Source organism: Salminus brasiliensis, chromosome 22 (genome assembly GCF_030463535.1).
Source record: "Salminus brasiliensis chromosome 22, fSalBra1.hap2, whole genome shotgun sequence".
NCBI classification, from domain to species: domain Eukaryota; kingdom Metazoa; phylum Chordata; class Actinopteri; order Characiformes; family Bryconidae; genus Salminus; species Salminus brasiliensis.
Window position 1 is genome coordinate 9,737,612 of NC_132899.1, and position 17,334 is coordinate 9,754,945.

The 17,334-nt window shown below is 38.9% G+C and overlaps 1 protein-coding gene across 1 annotated transcript; it reads right to left on the reverse strand.

Annotated features, from left to right (window-relative positions):
- Positions 1 to 1,183: 1,183 nt before the first annotated feature.
- Positions 1,184 to 16,449, reverse strand: rab18a (RAB18A, member RAS oncogene family). The gene is made up of 7 exons (XM_072667573.1): positions 16,292 to 16,449; positions 14,177 to 14,232; positions 10,818 to 10,879; positions 10,232 to 10,304; positions 7,508 to 7,626; positions 6,234 to 6,300; positions 1,184 to 3,840 (listed from the first exon to the last, which is right to left on the reverse strand). Exons 1-7 carry the CDS (start codon positions 16,357 to 16,359, stop codon positions 3,671 to 3,673), a joined length of 615 nt encoding a protein of 204 aa, XP_072523674.1. The 5' UTR covers positions 16,360 to 16,449; the 3' UTR covers positions 1,184 to 3,670.
- Positions 16,450 to 17,334: the final 885 nt, after the last annotated feature.

The following is a 17,334-nucleotide window of genomic DNA, read 5'->3' on the forward strand; positions in this document are numbered from 1 at the left end:
TCAGCTTGCAGAATATCAAACTCATTACAGAAAAGACAAAAGGTACATAAACCTTCGTGTTTCAATATACAAACAAAATATAAACACAAATAACAAAGTGGGCTACAACAAAGTGTGACAAAAAAAAACTAAGAAATACAACCCAGCATTTTGTAATCCTATCACTCCCACAGCACATTAACAGAAGTGTAGAAGAAAAGGAGTGGCTAGTATAATATATAGGGTTCACACCTTTAGACAATCAGTGCATCATTATAGGTACAGATTCTTTGCACATTTCTTTTATGAGGATGAAAATGAGAAAATTGGAGGCCAAATCTAACAAATTCAAACCCTAAACACTTGAATATAGTCCACACTTTAGTGCCTCACTCTCAAAACTACGCATCTTACATGTGTTTGTCTTAACGGGCAAGTGTAATTTAAAGGTAGATTTCATCAGCTTTTCAACATTTCTAATTGTAGTAAGATAATGTAAAGATGCTCCATTCAACTGAAACTCAATATTGCTGACAGCAGATGGGAACGTCTGAAACAAGTAATCTTATTTATCACCATGAATTCTCTGTTAACAAACATTGATTGCAGTAGTTGTGTGTGACAAAGTTTTGCTCGAAAATGTTTAACCAAATTTAGGAAAAGAGGATTTTATGGGAAATCTGCACCCAAAGAAAGCTCACCTCAACCTTTTTGAGTTCACCACTATTTTACCATTATAAACATCACTAATAAGCTATATTTGCATTGTACACGTTAACACTTTTGGTTCCTATCACCATTGGTAAGGAAAATCAAAGTTATCAAAGTTATCAAAACTTTACATCAAAATTGATGTAAAGAATTCAGGGCTTCTAGTCCCACAATGGTGACCAACTAAATAATTACTGATTAAGTGTAGCTATATCCAGAGCTCAGAAGCTGACAACACAATATCCTTGGTGTCTATCCCAAAGACAGGGCACTTGTTCTGCCTCATTTGACCAAACATGCGCAAAAACGGAATTATCACCGTGGTTACGCTACCTGCCCACCTGTCTGATGCTATGATTTAGATCTAGCACGTCTCGCAGGTATGGAAAGCACAGGAGGACAGCGTTTGAGCACACGTTTGAGCAAACATCTCCCTCAGCTTACTCCAGAATTCACAGAGCACTGTAACGGAAAACGGAGAAATCGCAGAGGCTTGGAGATACATTCCTGAGCTGCTCGTTTTTAACAAGAATGCTTTAACTGAGCGAGGAAAAAAACGAGACAGAGAGAGTGAGAGAGAGGGAAAGAGAGGGCTTCATTCATGAAGATTTATTATAGTTTAATTAAAAGCATTATTTTACAATATTACTCTGTCAGTTCAAACAAATATTTCAGTATTACAAGTTATTTAAAGAAGAACTCAATATCAGCAAATATTTAGAGATCCACTGGGATGTGCAATAACAGTACGTTATATTGTTTGCATACATTCTCATGAATTATAGATTCCACAGAAGGAGCCAACATCCTGAATATCAATGATTATGTCCATCCACACACGGACAGAAAGAGCCGAGAAAAGCAATTATTTAAAAACACAACGCGACATGATTTAAACAAGCAAAGAGACGAGTTCCACACAGATTAAAACCAACAGGACAAACAGGACATGCTGAAAGGGGTCACAGGAGGAAAACCTTTATAATGTCCTCCAGCTGTCACTGGCTTACATTAGATAAGTGCTACAGCCTGTCACCTGCCAGAGAGAAATGGCTCTTATTAGCAAAGGGCATGGAAGACAGAAGACTCTACATGCCACTGAAAAAGAAATAAGCAGAAAGGCACATGTAAGCACTGAGATTGAACCAGTCAAATACACAGACGCACGCAGTGTCCTCAGATACACCGCAGTAGAGGCTGACACTGGATCCTGTCTCACTTCAAAAATGTCTGACTACACTGCTGTTACACTTGGGAAAATATCAAGCACACGGTCAGCGTCACACAAAAACCTTGAACAAACTCTGGTAAATTTGCTAAAAATCTACTTTACCGGAAAGGAAAAAAACCCTAAAACCTTCCGAACCTTTAATAGAAGTCAATATAAAAAGATTTACCTCCACGTCATTTTGGAGCATTTCTATTGGTCCATTCATCACAAAATGTTTCCAAAACACTGCGGCAATAGAACAAAAGAATCCGAAAAAAATTAATGGTGTGTAATGGTGTGTGTGTTTAAACTGAACTGTCATAGTTTGCTGTTGTACGAAGAATACACGGTATGTCTAAGCTTTGGGCAAAAAACATTTACGCAGTGGACGAAGACGGATGAATGTCACATGTAACCAAATCTCCCAAGCACGAGTACCGCCTGAAAACCTTTAAGCTAAAGCCATTAGCAAGTAACGACTGGATTTGCATGGTATTGTGGGAACTGTAGTGGATTCACGCGTGTCCCTGAAGTAACTGTGGTTTTGTTGTTCCGCTCCCTCTGCTGTTCATAAAGAGAATGTCTCACATACATTCAGTTCTTCATTTTTCACTGCTCTGTTCGCAATGAAACGACTGAAAATAAATGATCACAATACTGGCTGTATCAAGTACCTCAGGGGGGCGCTATACGACACAAACTGCAACTTGCCTGCCTGTCTGTTCAATATAAATGAAAAGATACTAGGGCTAGTCTGATGCATTTAGGGAGCTCCGTTGCTTTTTTCCTGCTGTATTAAATTTCTGTTGTACCAAGAGGTCCAAACTGTGACGTTTGCGTACGCTACACCTGTAGAAAATACCAAGTACGCCAAACTCTGAGCCAAAAACAGTGGGAAACTTGGTCGCAAATCCAAGGAGGCCTGAATGACTGTTTAGGGTAAAGACAGACTGGCAGTCACTTTTTCCTCTTGCTATTCTTTTCCCAGGGCTTTTTATGGAACATGCACAGAATAAATCAGCAGTGTCAATCAGTTTGATTTATAAACCCATCAAATACTTGTTTTTAACAGCCAGTCCAAGTCGACAAAAGCAGTAAAGTGGAGGTCCGACAAGATGGAGACTCGATTATTCAGAACGCATCGTTGTGCAAGACAGAATAAGGAACAAACAAGCTAAATGTTAGAACAGTAACGGCAAGGATCACAAGAAGACGGGATAAAACAAAGAGGACAAAACATTGACCTTAAGTGAAGAGAGCTCCCACCGGTGCACAGTCATGTTGCAGCCAAAAATGCAACATCTCCTTCAAGCGTTTAGAACTCAGTTAATGAGGTACACGCAAACCAAGAAGGCAAAGACACAGAATAAGCCACACTGGAACACACAAAACAGCCTGAGAGACATCAACTCACGTTTTTTCCACAGAGCAGTCATGTCTGTGAAAGGATTCACAGTTTTATGGTTTCATTTTGTCGCCCAAAAATCTGCCCACCCACGCCCGCAAGGGCACACTTCACTGTTTCCCACTGGTCTCTATAACAACAGAAGGCACATGGGAGACTCTGCCAATGCAGTGTTGCATGTGCGCTGATGAGCACAGCCCTGAGCCAATCACAGACAGAGCAAACTATAATGAGAATCTGTGTGTGCATGTTTGCATTAATGGAAAAATCTGATATTCTCACCTGTTCTGCAGATCTGTCTGTCTGTCCAAGCTGCTATGATTATGTTTACTCTGTGTGTACGTGTGTATTTTAGTGTGAGAGAGTTAGAGCAGTGAGCAATAACAGCCCCCCGCTGCAGGCTGTGGAGTGTGTTCAGACAGGTGCACTGCTCTAGTCTTCCCCTCGCTCTCCCACAGTCCTGGAGTCTGCAGAATCTTCTCCACCAGCTCCTCAAAGGCACACTCCACACCGTCCCGCGTCTTAGCACTGGCCTCTGTGTGAGAGCATGGGAGAAACAGACAGACAGACAGAAAAATACTTTATTAGCCCCTGAGAAAACTGAGATGTTAGAGATTTATTATTTCTTATAAGATATAGGGCCACTTCATTACCATGCCACATATTTTGGATGATCTAGTGCTATCCCCACTGAATTTTATGAATCTGGTCCATAGAGACTTTTTAAAATTAAATGAGGTACTAATAAAGATCCCATAAGGGCTGGGTATTGTTCAAAAAAAGCTTGATACTGACGCCAGTATTGATCTTGGATATGGTTTAAACCAGAAACGAGAGGAAGTAGATTTACTTTCTGGCTGCAAAAATATATTATAATAAATAAATAAAATATTTAAAAGGTTAAATGTGTGCTAATCATCATCTTATAAACATTTGATCCAAATGCTAGGGTGACCATATTTAGTTAGGATGCCGTGGCAGGAGGGTTTCAAGTGGCCCCAAGTTGTAAGTTAAACTGAAAGTAGCTGATTTAGTCATATAGCAATTAAGACTATTTACTGGTTTTGATAAATGAGTAAATGTGTATGTATTAATGTACATTAACATTAAACGCAGCGTATTTTCACCCTTACACATACACACTGCCACGGCCCTACAACTTGAGCCTATTTAAAACGCTCAGCCACAACATCTTAAGTACGGTGGACACCTGTGTGTTCTCAGCCTTTGGATCAAATGTTTTTAAGATGATGATGATGATATCAGCACACATTCAACTGGGTGTGTAATCTGTGTGCACATTTAGCCAGGTGTGATCTGTCCAACAATTTCCATTTTATACCATTTTGGCTGTTCCAAATCTGGATATCCCCCCTCCCAGAGGTTGAATTCAGTTCCGCTGCTTTTGCAACTTTTGATGATGAAATAGTGAGAACTTTGCTCTGTTACATAGTGATGGGCAGCACTGGTCTCAATAAGCCCTTCCTCCGCATGCTTGTTATCAATCCCCTAACATGTACTTGAGACAGGCTAAAAGACCCACTGATACGGTTGAGGATGGATGTGTTCATTTAAATAACATACATACAGACAGTATTTCAGACTGCGAATCAGCAGTCTAGATGTTGGATCCTGCGCTCTCAATGGCTCAGAGATGCTAGAATGAGTGCTTAGTTATTCAAAGCAGCAATATGTGAGACTTGGCATTTTTTCCTCCTGGGCTCCTCCTACAGTTGTGGAGTGCAATTCACTTTTAGACCACTGCCATAAATACAAATCATGCTTTAAGCACCTCCTAATGGACAAGTGGTGCACGTGCATTTGCTGACAAGCTGATCGATACGGAAATTAAAAGTAGTGCCATTCTCCCCATTACAAGTCAAGTGATTTTTGGAGCAATTGGATTGGTGCTATAGGAGTATAGAACCATAATTCAGCCATAACCCATATGAGCATCAGTGAAGCCAGGGTTTGGGGTTAAATGGTCAGTAATGAATCAGAAACGCCACTCCAACTCATCCCAAAAGTGCTAGAGGGAGCTCCATCACTCCAGAGAATGCAATCCCTGTGCTCCACAATCCAAAGCTGGAGGGTTTACACCCTTGATGGCAAATGCTTGGCACTGCACAAGGTGACATAGGCTGATGTGTAGCTGCTTTAGGGGGTTCAATCCAAATGGCAATGCTTTTCTATGGGGATTATACCAGATGTGTGCTCAACTGAATGGGTACACATTAAAAGTAGCTAAATTCATTCATTCTAAACAGGTGTCTGAATACTTTTGAACTTATAAAGGTTTGTATCAGGTGAGATTGGGCCTATTTTTTCTTTAAATAGAGCATCTATTTCAGCATTCAGAATGCTGTGTAGTCTAGGACTAGGCTTAATTTCTGTCTGGAAAATCGTGCAATACAAAATGATTTATAAAATATAATACAGAACAGGAAGATTTTAAAACAGAAGAACGTAAGCTAAAGAGACAGAAGCAGAACTGCAGCTACACTTTCCCCCCATACTGCATTCCCAAACTGTGCGTCAGATTTTTTTATGCTCTTTTTTTTCCTGTGGTCAATTGTTATGATCCATTGCTTATATACCCGTTCACTGATCCAGTCATAATATTTAAAAACTCCACCCACAATTCCACTGGCAAACTAAAAATAGGTTTGGATCATTCAGGGATATCAATTTATATAAAAAAGTAAAAAAAATAATAATAGAGCATTCACTCTGCAAAAATAAATGAGCATTTTTCCTAAAAACAATGTTACAAAAAATGTTCATGATGCGACGTATGAATCATACAAATTCCCTTCAGTTTAGAACATACTTTCCCCTTGATAATAAAAACGCACGAGAACCATGCCTGACTGCACTCGCTCTCGGTAATCAACAGTGATTAGGATGAAGGAGATTCTCTTAATTCACCTATAAAAAGCATGGAATGTTTTCGAGCAAACTTCAGGCCTTCATTTCGGTCCACCTCACGGTCCTCCTGCAACACAGAGAGACAGAAACAAAAAACACAGCAGTGACTGTCAGATTACATATCACTGCTACAGAATCATAAACATCAGCCTTTTTCCACAGCCACTGTCCCACTGCGTAAGAAAAAAGAACACAAAGTAGCGATAGAAGGAAAGAGTGCCAGCAAGCACAAGAATAAACATGAAAGCTGCTTCTTTCAGAGTCAACGGCAGAAATCACAACAAAGGAAAATCAGTGAGACAATTTCTGTCAAAAACTAACAAAGCTTTTTTTCTGCTTTCTATTTGATCACACACACACACACATGATCTGCTTTGAGCTGTGATCAGAAAGGCTGAGGAAAAGCAGCACTGGCCAAAGGATGAGTCTTAAAATAGCTGTGAAAATACAGATTTGTAGGAGCCTATGACTAGTGTGTGTGTGTGTGTGTGTGTGTGTATGTGTGTATGTGTTAGGGTGCTCTGTTTTTGAAATGTCCACAGTTTTTCCAGGAAAGATTCTGGACCAGTATGAAAACCTTGAAAATAGTCCAGAAATAAAAACATACACTAAAAAGACAAAAGTATTGGGACACCTGCTCATTCATTGTTTCTTCTGTAATCACAGGTATTAAAAAATAAGAGTTTATCCTGCTTTTGCTTGAGTAACTGAGGTAACTGTCTCTTCTGTCCATGAAAGATGGCTTTCTACTAGATTTGGGAGAATTGTGGTTAGGATTTGATTTCATTCAGCGACAGAAGCAAAATGCTTCAGGTCAGAAAGTTAGATGATCACCACTCCACTTCATACAGAAACTCCTCAACTCATCACAAAGGATACGATGGAGCACCATCATTCCAGAGAACACAGTTCCACTGCTTTACAGCTCAATGCTGGGGGCTTTATACCCCTCTAGCCCATGCCTGGCATTAGGCATGGTGCCAATGGGTTCATGTTTATCTACTTCAGAAATTCTATTCTAGACAGGGACTAGACAAGCTGTGTGTGCATTTACACTTCTGTGTCAGCAATGGGTGCATTGCAATTTATAGAAGCTGAATGCATTCATTAGAAAAGGTGTCCACAAACATTTTAATATATTTCGTGTAGAGAGAGAAACTGGCATGTCCATATTGTCTGTTCTGTTGAACGTCTGAAAGAAGTGATAAGCTGATAAGGGACAAATGCAGCAAATGCAAATTTGAATAACCATGCGCGATATCCTTGAAACGTACCTTATCTATTTTATTTCCAACAAGCATCTTCACAAGGTCGTTTCGTGTGCAGAACGTCTCCAATTCACTCAGCCAGGTGCTCAGCTTGGTAAAGGTCTCTTGTCGTGTGACATCATACACTATCAAACACACAGAGCATACATGCATATCATTTCCAGTCAGACAACTGAGGGACATGACGAAACTAATTAATCTGTACATGCTCTGCCTACAACATCTATTATTTACACTCATTAAATTAATTAATTAATTCACTAATGGCTGATGCTCTTCTCCAGAGTGATTTACATTCAAATCAATGTTACACAGATTGGTGTAGCATATTTGGTCACATCACCACCTTCCCCGTGGCAGACCAGGGTTTGATTGTCCAGTCAGAAAAACATGCTATGCTGCACCAATAACTGTGCATGCACTCCGAAAGTCATTCATTTTCAATGAGAGTCAGTGACACTCAGCATCTCAACAATCAATCAGAAAACCTGAAAAACGATCCACTGAGTTTGGAGCCGTTTGTCTTTTTGCAAAACGGCGGTAACATTATTTTCAGTAAAGATAAAGTGCACCAACAGTCAGCAAGGCAATCCCTCTCGTATCCATAGAGGAATAATACTTTGAAAAGGGTTCAGGGGTATTTTTACAGGACAGTTTCCCTTCAATTTAAAGGTAAGGTAAAAGGTAAAGGTGCACATATTTGTCACTGTACAGTGTACACTGTACAGCGAAATGTGTCCTCTGTATTTAACCCATCTGTGCTAATGAACACACACACTCACTAGTGAGCTAGGGGCAGTGAGTACACACACACACACACACCCAGAGCGGTGGGCAGCCAACTCCAGCGCCCGGGGAGCAGAGAGGGTAAAGGGCCTTGCTCAAGGGCCCAACAGTGGCAGCTTGCCAAGCCCGGGAATCGAACCCACAACCCTGTTATAACCCTGATAACCCGGCGCTCTAACCGCTGAGCCACCACTGCCCCAATTTGTGTTTTGATAGGGATTGCTTCTTATTTGTTAAAAACATCAGCAGATCCTGAGTAAATTAACATGCACCAGTTTATTGGTTGATTTTTTTTTTATAGAATATAAAAAGCTATGTGAGGGTTAAGAAATAAATGTAAGACAAGACGACACAGGCTCTGTTTATACTGGTTGTTGTTCCTTTTAAAATAGGGTTTGCTTGACAATGCATTTAAAGTCCAACATGCTGCCTACCTGGTGGACATGCCCACCAGCAACTCACTGCTTGCTGCATGGGCGACACTAAGTGATTTTATTGCTTTCAGTGTGCAGGCAGGGTAAGAGTCATTGGGCAAGACTCTTAACATTACATTCACCTCCCTGTTTAGACACTCTTCCGAGAGTACTTGGGCGAATAGTATTATGGTCTCCTTACTGACTTGTGTTTAGTAGTGTCTAAACTTAGAGGTATCTTTAAATTAACCAATTCAAACTAGCTGAGGTTTTTCTTGGGTAAACAGCAAAGCACTTTTGTAAGTCGCTCTGGATAAGAGAATCTGCTAAATGCCTTAAATGTAAATGTAGTATGATCCAAATGTAAGTTGCTCTGGATAAGAGTATTAACCAAATGCCATAAATGTAAATGTACACAGTAAATGTGGGTGAATGCAGTGTTTGGAGTTTGGATGCTCAAGAGCTCTTCCTAATGTACCTTTGCGTGCTTCCCGGGAGGGGGAATTTAATCCTAGTATGCCATAGAAAAGGTGGTGTTACCATCTATGCTACACCAACTGCTTTAACAGCAACTGCGGTGTTGGACAAGCTTTTTAGAATTTGGATCAAAACCACAGAGTTTCCCTTCACTGGGATGGACAGCGCTGTAGCTAATCACTGTTGAAGATTTTAGATTCAATAAGAATAAATGTGTGTTGAGTTCTCAACAAGAGTAACATTTTAATATTGCAATGAAAAAAATCTAAACATTTTGGCTGCAACATTACATTGAATAATAACTATCTGACCAAACCTAATCAGGGCCTAGATTCACAAATGTTTTCCTTACCAAAAACAAAAAAGAAAAAACAAACAAAAAAAGCACAAAGAATCTTAGATAAACGCTAAATTCATAAACAAAAAAATTAAATTAAATATAAAAATTAAATATAAAGTCTTTCTGAAGACACTCATCGTTGTTTTCTTATTTAGGAAAATAACATTTTTCCTGCTTTATTTTAATAATCTGAATAATCCTGTTAAATTAGACATTAATATAAGTAATTGAGCTATTTAAACTGGTCATTTAGAGGCTGACCTTCTGAACTTGTATTGTTTAAGAGGAGTAAAAAGTTAAGAAGAAATTATGAAGAATATCAATATATCTTAATTTTTTATTTTCTTTCTAAGCATTAGGTTAAATAAAAAACGCAAACTCTTTCTAAAGACACTTTTGTGAGGTCGGCCCTGGTTAAAAGTAGTATAAAATAAGGGTACTCCACAAATCTTTTTTCACATTGATTATTTTAAAAAAATCTGATCAAATCACTGCAGAATTAAAACCTGAATCAAACCTGGAAAGATGTGAATCGTTACATCCTAACAAACTGATTTGTTGTCAACTTTTTGTAAACATTGTTTGTTTAAAAGACGGAGGTGGAGCTTCGATTAGAAGTCAAATGCTGTTATATTCAACTGTTACCTGATTATTGAAAATGACCAAATAATAATATAAGGTTTATTTGAGAGGGTTTAAATATCACCAGCTCACCTAGTATTACACCTTGGGCTCCTCTGTAGTAACTGGGCGTTAAAGTGCGAAAGCGCTCCTGGCCCGCAGTGTCCTTTTTAAAGAAAGACAAGAGAACTAAGGATAATCCACATGCACACAAACATACAGACAGACAGACAGACACTCCAAAAGATTTATTCTCAAAAGAAAAAAAAAACAAAGTACATTTTTAGAACAGCTAAATGACTGAATATTAAAATAAATTGAGCCTAGAGAACCCTAATATGGAGGATTTTATTTCAGCCTTAATACCTTTCATTCTTATCCAAAACACAGACATCCATACAGAGAAGCTGACTTTCAGATGTGGTTTCATTCAATCTACTACATTTAATAAATGTGGTGAACTACTGCTCTCTGCTGGTGGGAAGAAGGATGTGTATGAGTTTCCACAGGTGGTAAGAACCTCCAATAGTCCTTGGCTGATCCCAGCCTTAGAAGGCCCTCGTATACACACTATGATATGAAATGTGTGGCAGACAACAATAACTACTCTCCAGAAAACAGCGCCAGTCTGGTCAGACCCACATATCTGAATGAAAGAGGGAAGTACTTTAGTGCTTACCCAAATAGCTAGCTTTGTTTGGTTCCCATCGATGGCAACTGTCTTCACTTTGAAATCTACACCTGCAATTAACAAAAGACATCAATTTACATTAGTGTTATTATAATAACCTAAAACTAAACTGCAACCTGCAAATTAAACATTGGACCTAATAATCGTTCACTACTAATTTACAACAGTTTTTTTCCCCAAAGTATTGCTGAATTAAAAATGCTGATCAATGGTGTATCCTGGATCTTTCTGGTATGCAGTGGTCAGTACCTACTAAAAGTGCTCCAAGAAAGACAACCAGGGAACTGGTAACAAAGTCATAGACACCTAAGAATCAATAATATGATCCATGGAGGCCCCACCTCACAACTTACAGGACTTAAAGAATCTGTCGGTTTAAATTATTGTTTATCATCAGATTTTATTTTATTAATATATTCAAGTCATTTTAGAATATTTCTATCTATCCATTCATCATGATTTTTTTGACACCAAGAACAACTGCCATATTCACACACAAAAGTAAAAACGTGGAGTGGAAACAAAGTTTTTATACAACAATTTGATTGTTGCAACATTAATATTTGAACATGTACGATTTCTTTGATCTTATAACAGTGATGCAGCTCAAGATTTGGGCTGTGTGTTAGACAGTACAGGACCCGATCAAGCTTGACAAGGGCCGAACTGTTATGGTCAGAAGATCGGATTAGACCAGCAGCACTAGGTTTGGAGGGCAACTACTGAGAGTGGTACAAGAGGTACACACCAAAATAAGGACGTTATTAAAGTTCATTGACGCAATGAGGCAATGAGGCAATCCCAACTAAGGCTAAGGTGGAAGTGATAGAAAGGCTACTGTGGCACAAATTTTAAATGTTAGTTCCTGAAGGAATAGCTCACGACACACAGTGCATCACACCCCTGCTGAGCAGCCCAATCAGAGTGCTCATGCGAAAGATACACCTGCCATGTGACATCTGGACTGGACTTTTGAGCAATGGCAGGTCATCTGGTCTTGTTTCACATCACCTGGATGGCTGAGTACAGGTGTAATCTATTAATGCTTTAGCTAATCAGTGTGTGTGTGTGTGTAATTAAATAAATAAATATATATATATGTGTATATATATATATATATATATAGATAGATAGATAGATAGATAGAACTACATGAATATTAGATGTTCATTAACATGTTAATGTTGTGCCATGTAATAATATTCAAATATCTGGAGTCAGTTTGTCATTTCAAAAAATAAATAAATAAATAAAAACTGAAAAAGATGGAAACTATTTCTGATATCGAGTCTGTGGTATGATTATGGCTAATCCATGCATACACAGCGAGACATCCTCCACAGGTATGTGGAGCAAGATATCTGCCAGCTGATGAGCCCAGCGCACGTAAAGAACCTGAAAAATTTACTACTAAATGGGGAATTGTGGCTTTATCTCGCACAGATAAAACAAATATTACAGACATGACTCAACTGCCTGTGGCATCGCTCAACACAGCAATCATCGCTTCCCAAAAACCAGACAGAAACTGTGATTTATGTCCCCAACCAAAAGAAAAAATAAAGAAATAAAAAGAGGGAATAACAGTGACAGGGCTGCAGCGAGGGAATAAATCTCCTCCTTTTCCTTTCACCACTCGGAGAAGGCGAGGTTGGAGGGGCACAGTAGCCCTGAATCTCAGCTCCACGCTGACAGATTTATCAGAGGAAGGTACTGGAGGATATCTGGGCTCATTTGGAAGCGCTGAAGGAGATCTGGACTCCTCTGGTTTGGACGAAGGGCTTTGAAAAGGGAGTGCGGGTAAGAGAGAAATGCACATGAACCTCTACTATAAAGCCTGGGACACCTGTCTACATTCATCTCCACAGTCTTCTGAAATAGCATGGCTATCAAAACTGTAGAGAAATGTATGCTTCTCTAACACAGACTACGTTGATGTCCTTGGTGAACATTTTAATAGATTCTCAGGACAGTTTTTTAGACCTCAGTATGTCTACACTAGTGCTGGGCAATATGACCTCAAATCAGTATCACGATTTATTAAACAATTGACCTCGATTTCGATTAAGAAACAATTATATAAGCTGCTCGAGTTCCTCATCACCTGACTGGACTGCTGCTGTTGATGATTTGCACCTCTTTCATTTAGTTCTGTGTGTTGTTCTGATTACTAAGACTAAACATCTGAATATGTGCTCTTTGCTACACATGCTAGCCCTAAAACAGGGGTGGGCAACAGGGCTGGAGTCCAGCATACCCTGCTCTTACAGACCTACTGAACCTGAAGTTAACAGATGAGTTGACTAATGACTGGCTCTGTGTTTGACTTCTCCTCAAATATCATAGTAAAAATTATCAAAATTATCATTGTGAGCAAGATTACATCGATTAGAGATTATAAATGTCGGGTTAGATTAATTTTCGATTAATAGACCAGCTTTATTCTACATTCTTATGTATAAATTTATTTACAGAAGAACCACTTCTGTTTCCATAAAGAACCATGTTAGAAAAAGAGCTGTTTGAGTGTGAAGAACTTTTACATAGGTAAAGAACCTTTACACCAAGTGGTGGCTGTTCAGACCTTCTTCACTCCCTACTCACATCTCAACTACAAACATGGTTCTTTATGGAACCGGATGTGGCACTTCAGAGTAGGGCAGGGGCATCAGGCTATTGATGACAGGCTCAATACCTGGGCTCGGCAAGCTGGGTCTCTGAGCAAAGCCAGCATATGCTGGGTGTGCTGTCCAGGGCTACCTGGGCGCTGCAGTGATGGCTGCTCATCGCTCCGTGCATGTGTGCTCACTGTCACTGTGTGCATGTGTGTGTTCACTGCACTGATGTGTTAGAAGCAGAGGCCAAATTCCTTCTGTGTTTAACACAAATGGTGAATATGGTTGACTCTTGCTCAAGCACAAACAACTGAAAACTCTGTACTTTTCCCCAAAAGCCTAACTTTCAGTACTTTTAACTATTTATTAAATGAAAGAGTTAAAGAGTTTTTGACAAGATTTTTTTCTGTGTCGAATCAAGTTGCCATCAGCAGTCTCCAGAAATGTGAAGCTTCCCAAACCCAGAGTGATTGATCAGTGCTTTAGAAGTACTGAAAACACCTCTGTTGAGGCGGGTGTACCATCTATAACTGAAATGTGTAATATTTAGACTTTGCCATTTACCTTCAGTAACACATTTCTCTTATTCATGGCTTAAAAGCTTTTCTGAATAGAGTACTAGGGAAAATATGCAATAAATATGGGGACAAAATGGTATTTTGCGCATACACTCCCTTACAGTCACAAAGGTGCGTTTGTGTGTATGTGTGTTTTGAGACTAAACAAAATTACCAATGGTTGCTCCAAGTTCTGGATCGAACGTGTCATCTGTGAACCTCAGAAGAAGACTGAGAGAGAGGGAATGGGGGATGGAAGAAGAGAGAAAGAGAGATGTTTTAACAGATTTTCTCCAGGCATGGACACACACACACACGATATCTTTAAAAAGACACACAAGCCAGTCGGGCTCTCAACCTGGACTGGAACTATCACTTTCAGTTTTTCCTTGCCACTGTTGCCTTTGGTTTTCTCACTACAACATCACAGTACATAATATTTCACCCTTTTCCACTTCTTGACCCTTAAAGGAATAAAAAATGTTTTTTGTTGCATGAACATAAGCTTTACTATAGTTAACCTGAAACTACTTATTACTGGAATTACATGTAAAATATCTCCCTTTTGAATGTAATAAATAATCAAGAAAGCTGAGTTGGAACCAGCTAATGTTTTTTTTTTTATGGGTTCATGTGTTGATTGTTTTTTCTATTCATTAATTATTATTTTATTTTTTATTTTTTTTTACTTTCAGAGATTCTCTGATATCCATCAATGTTGATACCATAGTAAATCTAACTACAGAATACCGCTACAAACCCAGTGACAAATAAACTTTCATTGATTTGAGTTGATATTTTCTGCATTGTTCCATAATTGAACTTGTACTTCATAATTAAAATTTAAAAATCAAAACTGTTTATGGTCGTTTGACTGAAATGTTTTATGTAAGAGAAATTTACAGAGTCAGAATTGTTGACAGTGGGGGCAATCGGAAGGAACCTGCAGGGTGTTATAAGCAGGAATAGTAAGAGTGAATTCCCACTTCGTCACCATTATCCACATCACATATAAAACTCGAGAGACACTGCAGTTCCGCCCCCACATCCCCCACAGTAGAGATCATTGCCCTTCATTCCCTTTTTAAAATAATTCAAATAATTTCAATTCATTTTTCCACAATGCACAATTTCACCCCAGACCACCTTGTTTAGGTCTCAGTAACTCAATTATGCAAATATTGGGCCCATCTGTGGAATTTCCCTTTACCTCTCAAATACTTCCTTACCACTGCAGTGTTGATGCTGTGCAAAGAAGGGTGGCTACTGTATGCAAACAACACCTTCCACGTTGTTCCTGCTCTGAATCACCTGATCATCAGTTGTAAACATACAACTGTGCAGTGCAGGCGGACCACAGGAGTCACATTCAGCGGTAGACATAAGCTCTACTACATTTCTACACTGCTCCCAAAAACAAGTGACACAGACAGTAGCTGCAAATGCATCCAGTCTTATACAAACTATTCTGCTTCAATTCTTCCAAACTGATTCATTTATTCACGCTTTAACAGATTTTTACTTTCTGAACCTGGATTCCCCACAAAGGAGTTTCTGTACAGTCTAAAGTTGAAATGAACTGCTTAAGCTTAAAGGGCACAGCAGTTAAAGCCAGGGGGGCAGCAAGCTGGTTAGTGGATGTCAGTGTGAAAATCTTCTATCACTTTCTAATATTTTTCTTTCTAAGAACATATTGATACACTTAAATGACAAAAGTATTGGGACACCTCAATAATTATCTTAATATTATTCAAATCAGTGATATAAAAAATACTTCATCCTATTCAGTAACTGTCTCTGTTGTACAGGGAAGGTTTTCTACTTGATTTTGGAGGAGCACTGCTGTGAGGATTTGATTGAATTCAGCAACAAGAAGATTAGTGAGGTCAGGATGTTGGATGGAGCACCAACCATACACAGCTCAGTGCTGGGGGGCTTTATACCCCTCTAGCTCACACCTGGTGTCCTGTTGTACTGGCAGTACTTCTTTAAAGGGACTAGACAAGCTGTCTGTGTGTGTGTGTGTGTGTGTGTGTGTGTGTGTGTGTGTGTGTGTGTATAGCTACACATCTGTAAAGTAGCTGAATGCATTCATCAGAAAGGGTGTCCACAAATATCTGGACACTTAGCTAGCTCGTGTATTTGAGGATTACTGAGGCACAAAGCGTATTACTGGACGGGTTTAAAGGCATTCCCACACCCAACACTGGCCTCTCAGGACCGGGGTCAGGTCCGGCAGGTGAGAGCTCGGTCCCGGTCCAGAACAGGTCGACTTCACCTGCCGTCTTACCTGGACTTCCCAACTCCACTTTCTCCAATAATGAGTATTTTCAGGGTAGTCAGAATTCCTTCATCCATATTTAATAAAATTTAGAGATTATTAATCAAAGCTTCAGCGACTGAAACAAAACCTGGATCTTATAATAGTCAGTTTGGTGTCGTTTCTCTTCTTCGTGAGTCTGACTCTAAGTGGTGAACAACATGAGACTCGTGTCCTGCTGCCACCTAGCGCATGTAGACGCTCTAGCCGCGTGTTCTGATGGACACCAGGGGCGTAGCACCCAATTCTGGGCCCTATGCACAACAAGTATTGCCCATAGGCCCCCCTCAACCACCTCACACACACACACACAGGGCAAGACACTATCTGTAGGCTAGGACACACAATTCAATCCACCAATCAACCGATTTATTTACCCAAAACATTAAATTCACATCAGTTAGCTGACATCATTTACTGTGATCTTTAAATGATATTCATATCTAAAGGAATATTCATATCTACCAGTCCCTCAGGGCCCTGGTAACTCAGTCCCACTTTTCACCCCACTACGACGCCCCTGATGGACACAGATATAATGTGTATTCACCAACAACATTTATTAAGTGTATTTATTTTAAAATATTTTTCATAATAAATGTTTTAAATTTTATTAAATAGATTTTAGCTTATTTCATATATTTTAACAGGACAAGCACATGCTTGTATACATAAAGTTATATTTAGGTAAATGTATTCAATGTCAAATGTATATTGTTTTACAGAAATATACAAAATATACAGGTTTTTTATTATCCAAACATGCCTATAATTATATACATAAATAAATAATGCATCAAAAATCATTTTATTTTGTAAAACAAATACTGCTAAAAGATAACATTTTTTAAATAAATAAATTGTATAAATCTTCACTGATAACATTTACATTAAATATTAAATGTTAAATTTGCTAGCTAATTTGAATGAATTTAAATTGAATTTAAAATTAATTAATGCTGCATCTCTATATTCTCTGATATTTTAATAATGAATGTCACATTTTAAATGTA